Source organism: Laccaria bicolor, genomic scaffold (assembly GCF_000143565.1).
Source record: "Laccaria bicolor S238N-H82 LACBIscaffold_14 genomic scaffold, whole genome shotgun sequence".
Taxonomy (NCBI): domain Eukaryota; kingdom Fungi; phylum Basidiomycota; class Agaricomycetes; order Agaricales; family Hydnangiaceae; genus Laccaria; species Laccaria bicolor.
The window spans coordinates 459,452-470,922 of NW_001889885.1; the positions used below are offsets into that span (position 1 = coordinate 459,452).

The 11,471-nt window shown below is 48.8% G+C and overlaps 4 protein-coding genes across 4 annotated transcripts; all 4 read right to left on the reverse strand.

The window, feature by feature from the left end:
• Positions 1-2,094: 2,094 nt before the first annotated feature.
• Positions 2,095-4,604, reverse strand: LACBIDRAFT_250496 (uncharacterized protein; the record flags this gene model as incomplete). Its single annotated transcript, XM_001881895.1, has 13 exons — positions 2,095-2,340; positions 2,450-2,606; positions 2,711-2,795; positions 2,846-2,955; positions 3,036-3,087; positions 3,140-3,260; positions 3,324-3,411; positions 3,464-3,545; positions 3,686-3,790; positions 3,842-3,965; positions 4,029-4,368; positions 4,445-4,501; positions 4,570-4,604. Coding segments are annotated over 13 exons (1,602 nt in total), but the record flags the coding sequence as incomplete, so codon positions are not given.
• A 552-nt stretch (positions 4,605-5,156) lies between these two features.
• On the reverse strand, positions 5,157-8,397 carry LACBIDRAFT_298539 (uncharacterized protein; the record flags this gene model as incomplete). Its single annotated transcript, XM_001881896.1, has 7 exons — positions 5,157-5,209; positions 5,267-5,297; positions 5,348-6,085; positions 6,141-6,373; positions 6,429-6,768; positions 6,906-7,334; positions 7,384-8,397. 7 exons carry the CDS (start codon positions 8,395-8,397, stop codon positions 5,157-5,159), a joined length of 2,838 nt encoding a protein of 945 aa, XP_001881931.1.
• A 14-nt stretch (positions 8,398-8,411) lies between these two features.
• On the reverse strand, positions 8,412-9,210 carry LACBIDRAFT_298540 (uncharacterized protein; the record flags this gene model as incomplete). Its single annotated transcript, XM_001881897.1, has 4 exons — positions 8,412-8,585; positions 8,643-8,803; positions 8,860-8,979; positions 9,036-9,210. The coding sequence occupies 4 exons, from the start codon at positions 9,208-9,210 to the stop codon at positions 8,412-8,414; spliced, it is 630 nt and encodes a 209-aa protein (XP_001881932.1).
• A 535-nt stretch (positions 9,211-9,745) lies between these two features.
• On the reverse strand, positions 9,746-11,252 carry LACBIDRAFT_298541 (uncharacterized protein; the record flags this gene model as incomplete). Its single annotated transcript, XM_001881898.1, has 7 exons — positions 9,746-9,796; positions 9,854-9,960; positions 10,016-10,116; positions 10,171-10,336; positions 10,399-10,575; positions 10,625-10,756; positions 10,808-11,252. 7 exons carry the CDS (start codon positions 11,250-11,252, stop codon positions 9,746-9,748), a joined length of 1,179 nt encoding a protein of 392 aa, XP_001881933.1.
• Between the last annotated feature and the right edge of the window lie 219 nt (positions 11,253-11,471).

An 11,471-nucleotide genomic window follows, 5' to 3' on the forward strand; every position in this document is an offset into this window, starting at 1 on the left:
GATAAATTGTTTCGAAACTTGATGGGCAGATTGTTCTCTGTGAAAGGAAGCGATTCCACTATTTTTCATATTTTTCATGGCACTTTTTGGTGTACCGGCCAAAAATTTAAGGTCTATTTCTGTATATGGCCATTTTCTCCAAAACAGCTTGTGAGACTTAGCTGAAATTTGGCCAGAAGCTTCCCTCAACGTATCTGCACGTTTTCCGGGCACTTTGGTAGCCATCAATACATTTCCATTTTTATTACAGTTGCGGACAACTAAAGTCAACAAATTGAGTATCTCAGGAACCAGATTTTTTGACGAAAAGCTGATGACAGATCTGAAACTGGACAGGCAAAAGGAGCTCAAAAATGATGTTTTTATGTTATTCCCACGAGTTTTTGGCTATGCCAAAATTTTGAGCCATTTTTTTGCATCCTACATCACCATCTCAGCCAGGCTCTCAGAAAAATCCTGCTCATCAAGCTCATCCCAATTACTCTCTGCATATCCATCTCTTCTCCTGAATCCACAGCTTCACTTGCCTCATTTTTCTTGTGCAATGAGGTGTGACTCTTGAGATCTCGTGATCAGTTCCTCATCATCTCCCTCACTGACAGTCTGATGGCTTGAGAAAATGATGTCACTGATGGAATGGAAGTCAAGAAAGGGTTATTTTGGAGGCATGCAAGGTTGCAATGTTTTTTACTCCAGGTTTGGGCAGCGTAATAGCAATTTTTTTCAAAGGGGAGGATCTATTTTATTTTTATTTTTTCGGTGGATTCTGACAGTACTCATCAAGATCTATCCAAAAATGACTTTTTCGAGATTTTATCGATTTTTTTGGGCCTGCGCCAAAAATTTGGACCTTTTTTCTGACAAATCTTCACTTTTGGGATATCGGCTCGTACCATTTGAAAGATCTACTCAATTCCTGCCTATTCCGATGGTTTTCGGACTTTAAAAAAATCCCTACCGGTCTCAATAAATCGATCTATAAATTTGTTGACTTTAGTTGTCCGCAACTGTAGTGGGCTTTGCTTGTCCACGACTGTACGTCATTCTTTGTGACGGCTGTATTATCATCACAATCAGTGATCGGAAGAAAATACGGCCAAACCGTGCTACAGCTATTTGACAGCTATCGAGGTATCGATAGACCATATTTCAAAACGCTCCGCTCAGTGATTTTATTTACTTGTGGAGCCTCAGGGTATGTGCAAACAACCAAACTAGGATTTTATGACTATATACGCAACAAGCGGGAAGGGGCGGGAAGGCAATGCCCGCCAATTGGCTGTGGGAAGTTGTTTGGCCAGCTCCAAAACTAAACAAAATCACTAAGCAGAGTGTCGTGGAAACTAGTCTATCGATACCTCGATAGCTGTAATTCTCGGAATAAAAAACGAACATATTGACTGTATAGACTAACGTTCAATTGAAATGGACAGTAGCGGGTCATGCGGCTTGCCACGCTGCGTTATTGAGATCAGAGAACCCTAAGCGAAGTACTTGGCCGGAGATCAAAAGATGAAGGAGAGCGAGACGCCCTATTCTCACGTGCAGGACATTCAAAATCCAAGATCTATAACTGATTTTCAACCCGTGGATCCTATGGAGTCGCTCGGCGTCTGGTTGAAGGACGAGGGATGCACAGTTTGCTGACTTTTGTATATCTTGTACAAATGGTTTTGAAAATGAGCAGGCAACGATGCCTAGTTCGGATGCGCTGGCGACGAATCCCCCTTGTAAACCCCACGCCCACCTCAGCCCGATGAGTAATATAGCAACAACGATAAAATATACATGATATGAGCTGGGGTGTGGTTTGTACAAAGTAGTAACAACCAAGATGATACGTATTGAGATGGGCCTACATAGCACTGCAAACATCCCAAGATACTGACATAAGAATATTTTGAGAGTATAACAAGTAGTGCTAGGACATGAAACGGACGGAACAGGTCATGTCGTTCAAACAAAAAGATGTTAAAGAGAGGAGAGACAAGTACAGTCCATGACTTCGATAAATAAATAAATTCCCACTGATCAAAACCCGAATCACGATCTCTTCTTTTTGGACGCTGCAAAAACCACACGATCAGCCTGACATCATCCACTAAGGCAATCAACCTCCTGACCTTTCGTATCACCCTCATCAACAGCAGGCGCAGAGCGCTTGTTCGCAACTCCACCAACAGCAGGCTTCCTCCCCGATTTCCCCTTCGCCGGCTTCTCCTGTTTCCAAGCTCCCACAGGTGCCCCAGGGTCGTCTTCACAGTCCGGGCAAAACCATTCCCCATCTGGGACCGCCGAAAGAGGGGGAGTGAGGCATGAGAGGTGCCAAGGGGAATCGCACTATAGGTTGATATGAAAGGGTGATGGATTAGCCAAGATGGTAGAAAGGCAGAACAAGAAGGGAGGTACGATAGAAGGGCGAGGAAAAGAAGTGAGAAGCAGGACAGACCTTATCGCATTCCAAGGGGGAGTCATCCTCTCCATTATCCTGCCCACATTTCACACAGAACAGTGGTGCATCGACGTCTTCAGGATGTCTTGGGAGGTCGTCGAATTTCTCGTTTGGCTTGGCAAGGAGGAGGGTTGTATTTTGGCCGGCTGCAATGCTGCCATTGAAAAGTTAGATTGGATGTTGCAGCAGAAGTGGAAGGGAAGTGGAGAGAAGAAATGGACAAGGACGGAGAAGGAGGAAAACTAGATGAAGACGTACTCAAATACGTCGATACCAACAAGCGGTATGTTTCTCGTCGGTTTCGTTGCGCTCTTGGGCTCGTCTTGTCCTAGGCCGAGTTCGCCTGTTGAAGTCAATATACATGTCGTAAACGATGCTTCACGTAAAACATACCATTGGCAGCATTTTGCCCCCAACAAACAGTCATAACACTCCCATCATCGTCAGGCGTGAGCAGCCAATGAGTCACGCCCCCAGAACGCGCAAGGAGGATCTTGCATCCCCTAAATGCTCATGTGAGCCATCATCAGCACTAGGACTTGGGAAGGAACAATAAAACGCGACTCCGAGGAGAACGACATACATGATATCCTGCATGAATCGGAAAGTAGAGTACGGTGACCCTGATGAACCTGCTCTTGCATAAGTCTTGGTTCCGCGAGATGTAGAGGTGGAATGAGAACATACCCTCACCGCTGTTCTTCCACTTCCCTGCCATCCAATACATCCCTTGTTTGTCAACGGCGACGCTGTTCGATGGGCCAGCGGCTATCGCTGACGCCATTGTAGCTTCGTTGGGACCTGCAAACTGTAACACGCACGTTGTAAGTGATGGAGAGTAAGAGAATGAGTATGTAAAGGTCGTGCATACCTGAGGCACAACCTTCGGTTTGAGCGCGTCTACTTGGTTCCCCAGACCGAGACGGCAGTAGCCATTATACCCCCAAACGTAGACGAGTCTGTTACACCGTTAATATAGACGCAGCTTGGCGAAGATTTGCAAAGACCCACCCGGTCGAGTCGAGGGCCAAAGTATGTTGCTGCCCAGAAGCGATCTGGACAATCTTCTTCCCGTCCAACTCTTTCAGGTAGACTAAAAGGATATGGTTGTTAGCACAAGGCAGCACCATTGACAAAAGCCAATCTGCACAAGAGAGGCAAAAGAAGGAAAGATAGGACAGGAATCCGATAGCCAAGCGACGAAAATGGGGGATAAAAAAAGGGGAAACGAACCAGGCTGGACCTCAATATCGTACCCGGTCTTGTTGCCGGTAATGATCCTCTCGCCCGTCGTTCCATTTCCCAGCTGGCCTTTCTCAGCGCTACCAAACGAAAACACTACCAGAACGCGTCAACGAAGCTTCTACGCGGCCGTACAGCCATACATACCTTTTCCGGATTCGGTGAGGACTATGGAGAATGTTATTCCAGCTGCAGCCTGTACGACGTGTTCCACGTTCCCCCCATGGGTCACTGGAACGCTCTTGAACGACGGCACTTCCGGACACACATTCTGTCCGCACTAGAATATCATTTCGGCTATCTCAGAACCCACAAAATCAAAAGGTATGAACACAACGCGTACCTGTCCGAGAGTGTTCGCCCCAGCCGCCCACACAGTCCCACAGCTCCCAACGAGCAACGTATGGTTCCTCCCACACGCTGCATGAACGAAGCGTACGCCTGGCGCTGCACCAAGATCTTGAGGTTTCACCTCCTTAGGCGCGTTCTCCGACACGTATTCCGTGGTAGACGCAGGCAGCCCGAGCGCGGAAGAGCCGTTCCGCCCAAAAAGCCATGCTGAGCCGGAAATATCGAGTACCACGAAATGACATCCGCTGCATGAGCCGTGGATTGAAGTGACTTTGACGTTGAGAAGAGAACGGAGGAGGTTAGGTTCGAGAAGGTCGGGGTTCCTAGTGAGGGAAGTGGTTTAGACTCCGTCTTTGCAACATCCACGCTGTCGCTTAAATATAACCTGACAAGACTTACTGAACCTCGGAAGGAGTAGCTTTGGCGGGGTTGCGATCTTTGCGGCCGAGTTTGGGCCTGTAGGTGGTGATGGTGGTGGTGGTGGTGAGAAGACAAGTCGCGGCGACGACGACGAAGAAACTCACCAGTCCGTTCCACCACATATCAGCACTAGATTCCAACAACGCTCAGTCTACTACAAGATAGCCTTAATGAGTGAAATGTATACGTGCCTCGTCCCCATTGCGGTTCTGTAGGTATTGATTGAGTCGTGCTCATTGCGTCCGACGTTGTGGAGGGTATAGTTGGGGTTGTTGAACAAAGCAAACTACCTGTATCAATACGTCCTCTCAGGCTCAGGTTACCCCAACAAAAAGAGCAATTTTAAACCATTCATCTTGTCGTGTGCCGTGCATAATGGGCCTCTACGAAAGGATCTATCTACATAACCCCTACTACTAGCTGAAGAGAAAGCCTCCAGACTTACTCGTCGGGCACAAGCAAAAGCTCTCGTTGAATTCCTCGTACGACTTTGAAGAGCAATGCCGGAAGACATCCAGCTTACATCAACGGGCTGTAATCCCCTTCGGATGCCGATCCCTTGGAATCACTCGGGGCGAAAACGTCCATCTCCGTGATTGCAAAGACCGCGATTTGACAGGGTACATCAGCTAGGTCCTGACTCCGTCAGGCAGAGCGCAGAAGTCACTAGCATTAGAGAACCTTCTTCAGGTTATTCGTTCAATGCAGTCACACTCGACTCGGAGTTGCATGACCCAATCAAAACTGTTGAACGAACCACACATGAGTTTACGGTCGCCAATAACACAAGATAATACTCACGAACGCTGGTCCCAGTCCGTTTGATAGAATACTGTCATGCATGATCAACAAGTTATCCAGGACAAAAAGAACGAAGCACACCTGAAACTTAGCCCCACTCAGCACGAGAACGTCCCCAGGGACAAGTGTGACCACAACATTCTCCGTGTCAGGCTTATCTGGTCCTTCATCTTCTTCAGCATCTGGGTCAAGTTGGGGTTGCATTGCAGGCTCAGATACCTCCGCGTCCCTCATCTCAACGTCTGCGGTATGGTTGTCCTGATAATCATTCTCGCCCTCATCCATGCGAATGAGTGAGTCGAGGTCAGAAAGGAGAGCAGACGCGGGCACTGGTGCTGGTGCTATTGGGGCGAAGCTCGATGTTGGCGCCATCATAGCAGACAGTGTTGAGGGGGCGACTGGATTTGGCCAGAATGAAAATGGGCCAATACTTTGGAACAAGGGAACGATGCTCGAAGTCGACGCCACTGGAGCTGGCCAAGGTTTGATATCCTCCTCATCGTCCTCCATCGTCAACAGCGAGTCCAGGTCTAGCATTTGCATCTCCTGCGTGACTGGTCCTATCACAGAAGAAGGATCCGGTAGAGCCGAAGGTTGTGGTACGGTTGGCAAATGTGGGTCCTGGTCCTTTGCCTTGCCCTCCCTCTCCTTCCCAGTCGTCTTCTTTCCCTCCTTGGACTTCTTGGATACCTTTGGCAACTTCGTCTTCTTTCGTACGACCTGAGGGGCCTTGCCCTTTGGAGACAAGGTCAAGACAACTTCGCACCCGAGACAAATCATTATGACGCTCTTATTCGTCGCAGCAGCGGTGTAAGTGCCCTACAAACCCAAAGGTGAGAGTCTGAACCACGAGAAAGGAGGATCATACACGTACCCTTTGACTTCCACTAGTAGCCCATGCCATCGCATCCAAATGATCGACCTCCAGCAAAGAACAATCCACTTCCGCATAAGCCAACGCCTTGCTGATCAGCAAATCCTTAGCTTGTACAAGACAAGGCAACGGTTGCTGCGTTGGACTCTTCACGCTCGACTTCTTGCCCTTTCCTTGCGTCGCCTTTGACTCTGGAGAATGCGCCATGGGGCACGAATACATGAAAATCGCATCTGGAAAACCCAAGTAAAGTCAGTCAACGCAATCAAGAAGGATAAACCAACGAACCGCCATCTTCCACCGTCCGACTCAACACAACGGAGGACTGTATATCCATAAACAGCTGGGTCGCAGCTACCTGTAACGATGGCATGTTACATGTGAACACATGCTTGATCACTGGTACCGCCGCCGCTGTCGGTAATTCCGATTTCAACTCCAACAAGTTCACGCCCTTCTGCAGCCCATCTAGGGTATACGTAAGTGTGCGCACGCCATCTGACCACGACGCAACACGCGCTTGCACGCCTTCTGGGAACGTATTGTAGGGCAGGGGCAGAGGTTGAGCATCGTGAGGATTTCGAATGATTGACAAGTCTAATGCGAATCCTGGTGGTAGGGCATTAACCTGTTAATAAACCACAATTAGAATTACTATCGGAATGGTTTGAGAAGGATATTGAACCTTGCACACAGAACTAGAAGACCTGCGATGCCGGAACATGGCCTGGAAATTCAGCTTCCCACACTGAACACAGTACCAACCGCTAGGCACGATACGAGTACCAAACGCCGCCACGAAGTGGGATGAGATCTGTGAATAATAAATGTCGCCCAGGCGATCCCATATGCTGTGGGACGTTTTCTCCACTTGATAGCGCGATTGCCAATCATCATTCGGATACTAAGGGACCAGGTGGGCATCTTGTTGGGCGATATCTCCAATTGTTGCATCTGAGTCGTTGTCGCGTTTAGTGTGAGCTCTGAGTGGTGTGTGGTTTGGGCTGGGGCTTCAGGGGCCTTTGTAGGCTCGGAATCCCACCAAGGTCGTGAATAGTCGATGTGATTGTCTGTGGGCGCAACCAACCATTCTTCGCCACCAGACACCCATTCCAGCTTGAAGGACCACTCTACTCTCCCGGCTGACATTCCAGACGCAAGGGACTTCGGTTGACTTGCCTCGATTGGTACTTCCTGCGAATCGCGTCAAACGAAACCTTTGATAGACACAGAAGAAGCATACCTTCACACCTAACACTTTGAAGTATCCCAGAAACGCAAACACAAACTCTTCTGCAAGAGAAACATTCGGCCAAATGTCGAGGACGCGAGAGCGGGCTGCGATGACGGTGACTGGAACGCTGTGAATGTAAGCGTCGACGAGAATTTGGAGTTCCTCAGGTAAAGATGACGGAACTCGTCCAGCGCTTTGCTGGGGTTGCTTCTGCAGAGTTGATACAACAGGCCGTTCAGCAGCAAGATCGGGGAAAGTTGGTGGGTGGTCACTAATAGGGAGGGATATAGCTTGTCGTTGATGGTCTTCTACGACATTATCCAGCATCAGCGAATTCGGAGGACGTTCGAGAGGAGCCATTGCGACTGAGGATGGGGTAAAAGGCGAATAAAGGGTGGTACCGCTCAAAGAAGGACCTGGAGATGAATTGGACCCAGAATTAGTCTTAGGTAACAGAGGTCGACCGCTGATAAGACGATAGGTGCCAAAATCATTTCTAAACGGTTCTGGCGTCTGCGAGGAATCAACACTGTCATCGTCGTAGAAAACGGTGACCTTGGCTTTGGGAATAAAGATGGGTGAAAGAGGGCCGCCTTTCGATTCCGGAAATGAATCTAGTGAAACGACGGGGGTGCAGTTTCTACAACCCAAATGATTGTAGTTTCTTGCGCAAGAAGAACATAATGTAAGGTCAACGTCTTTCAACAAGGGCGCCACATCTTTCGAAGGCCGAGTTGCGGACGCAAGTGATGGAAGAGTTCTTGTTCCAAGGTCGGCATTGAGTGGTTTCGCCGCCAAAGGTCCCGCTCCGACCGAGACTTTAGTTGTGTTGGAAGCCGTGGAAGCTTTGGATGGAGGGTCTAGGACAGAGATTGCGCTCGAACCTCCTTCAATTTGCCCCATAGATGCCGCAAGCGTAGGTTGAGAGAGAGAAGTCGACTCCGCAGTGGCAACTTCTTGCAAGAGTTGTTCCGTTGCGCATACAAAGTCCCCGGTTCTGAAGCGAAGGGATCGGTCAAACATTCTTTCAACAAGATCTAACATACGTTGTCAACTCCAAAACACGGTTTTCCATCTCCAGCAGATACACCAAAACTCTTCCCGGCTTCCTCGAGCAAAATATATGGGTTCTGGGAACACATCCATGAGACTCCGTTCACGCATTTCGTTCCAGTCAGCTCAGGCATAACGGCGAAAAGTTCATCTCTGCTCTTTAAAAGGGAAATGACTCAGGAGAGAGGTCAACGTGAGGCTTGGAGATAACTTACGCTTGACCAGATTCTAGGTGTGAATTTTGGCGCAACAGTACCTGTCGGCCCGGACACCTTGGTTTGTACGTCCGTGGAAGTAAATTTCGCCTGTTTGACCTTGGGTTTGAGCATAGGTACTAGTTTCCACGTCGGTGGGTTCGGCGTAGGAACGGGAAGAGCTGTAAAGTAATGATCCATAACGGAGCATCATCCTGTAATTTTTGGGAGGACATACCTTTCGGCTTGGGTGCAGTTTCGTTCTCTTTTGCTTTCTTAGCCCGCTTTTGTCTTGGAAGCTTAACTGTCGTCGTTGATTTGGCTGCATCTTTTTCTTTCTTTGGTCGGCCTTTCTTGACTATTACAACTTCATCGTCAAGTTGGGATGGTGGGAGGAAAGTAAAAAGTACACACCACTGCTTACAGAAGCTTCTTGTGTAGGCTCAGTAGTTCCAGAAAGCCCCTCTTGAGTAGGTTCACCACTTGCGGCTTCCTTCGCCTTCCTCCGACGTGGCTTCTCTGCAGCTGGAGCTGAATCATTACCTGCGATCGCGGTGGATGAAGAATCTAGTACATCAGAACTGCCCATAAAAAACGTCGTTAGGAGGTACTGAGGCTGATGCAAAAATATTTTCGGAGACAAAGGAAAGCCCTGTGGTAGCAGCAGCTGTATCAAGCTGAACCCCGCTTATGGATCAGGACGTAGTTGGTCCCTCCGCCCCCCGCTTCGTCTTAACAGTTTGAGCCCCGCCGTTAGGTGGTACGTGTAACGCGCCAACCGATATCGTCGTAACATCAGGAACTGGGGCTGGTGCGACTGCTTGGGCGTTCTCATGCACGAAATCAGGTCCCACGTTGCTTGTAGTAGCTGCATTCAACTTAAGCCGTTTCGCCTTGGGTTCGCCAGCAGCTGGTTCTTTCGCTTTCCGAGGGTGACGTGTCTTCTCGATGACTATGTTGACGTATCAGCCCTAGCTAAGTTTCGATAAGAAAACAAGACTTGCCTACACTCGATAATCCCTCAGCCGGTAGAGGTACTATTTGCGCCATGGACGATGTTGGTTCGCGTTGAAGAAAGAGGTGCTCTGCCGCGGAACAAGTCGCTTGCTGTTCGTCCATCTGCATCATAGGTTCCGCAAGCGCTCGACCCTTCCCCCTTTGCTCCTTCTTCGCAACTATACGGTACAATGGGTCGGTTAACCAATAAGATTCCAAGGAAAAGGAACACAAACAGGTGCTTTCTGTGGCCGTGCTTGGTTGTGGTTGAGCTGATACCAGTTGAAGCGGCTCTGGTTCCTTTTTACGTAAAGCATCTTCTCTTTACGAGGATGGTCTACGTCTATGACTAACTTCAGTCAGCCACAGACTCGAAGAATATACCGAGTTCACCTTACCTGGATTGTTTACATTTTGTGGAATGGTTATCTCCAAGTTTGTGTCATTCATTTGCCCTGGATCCGATTTTCCAATTTCTGATGTCTCGCCTTCACCTTGCCTGTGACTTCTCTTGATATTTTAGTTCAAAAGTCCAGATGTCGAGGATGCATACACACTGATCTGCGAGCTACTTGATCCAACATAGGCCTCCTCGTGAGAGGACATGATAACATCGCGCCCCCCGATATCGCCCAAGTTATGAGAATGTCTAGGTCTGAGTCTCGCAAGGGCTACGTCGTCCGCAGGAGCGCCCTTTTGTTTTCGAGGTCGTTTCTTGGCTATCACACATAGACGGGACCTCGTAAGTGCAAAATGAACGTGAAAATCAAGCATGACGTACGAGAATTTGCTGAGGGTGACACAGTATCAACAGAGGTCTGTGCATCATTCCGAAGCAATTCACTGCCCAAAACTTGCATTCTCTCCAACTCCACTGCGAGGCTGACGGAAGGCTGTGAGTCCAGATGGACTGCTTTGTCGGTATGTGGTGGATTACGAGGTTCGTTGGTTCTAGGAACTTCTCTGCTCGTTAAGCCGGACTAACTCTCGAAAACAACAAAGCATACCAATTCGTGACGGGCCCGATCTGCCGTGAACATCAACAGGCGATAGGGGTCTCCCCAAGTGCGCGTTATCCACCTGCCTAACTGCGGACCCAGAATTCAGCGACTTTCGAAGATTGGGCTTCACGTCGCCACCTGAATGAAAGTTTTCAGCGTAAAATAAACCAAGAACAAGAGCGGACATACCAGTTGAAGGCATACCTTGAGCATTCACAGCAGCCGAAATGAGCCCCTGCGAGTTCGAATCTACTGTTCCACCGACACAACGAGACGTTTGCGAAGGTAACTGATCACCAAAGTTTTTGTGTTTGTTGAACCGTAGCTTCGCCAAGACCTCTTTATGAGTAGGAACTTCATTCACTTTTCCGGGTTGGTTTGTCATTACTAACAGGACACTAGCATGAGCACGAACGAACAAAAAGTTGAAGTCGGAGCACGTGCCGCTCGTCGAGAGCACAGACACCCGTACTTCACCACCTAACAATACCACTTTCATATCCCGCGCCCCCGCTATCAACACTGGTTTCCGAGGGTTCCCATTGGCCGCACTACCACTAGCACGAGAGCGTAGCTGACCATCAGAGTTTTCATGTTTTCTAAACCGACGTTTCGCCATGACCTCTTTACGCATAGGCGTTCTTTCCAAGACCTGTTCGTCGTTCCTACTTATTGCAACACCACCATGAGCACGAACGAATGAAAATCAAAAGTCGAACCACCTACCGGCGCTCGTCGAAGGCACAGATGCCTGTACCTCACCACCAATGCCGGACGACAACACTACGTCCATATCTCGCGCCTCTGTGGATAAGGATAGGGCTGTTTTCGGATTTGACGCCCCACTGACACT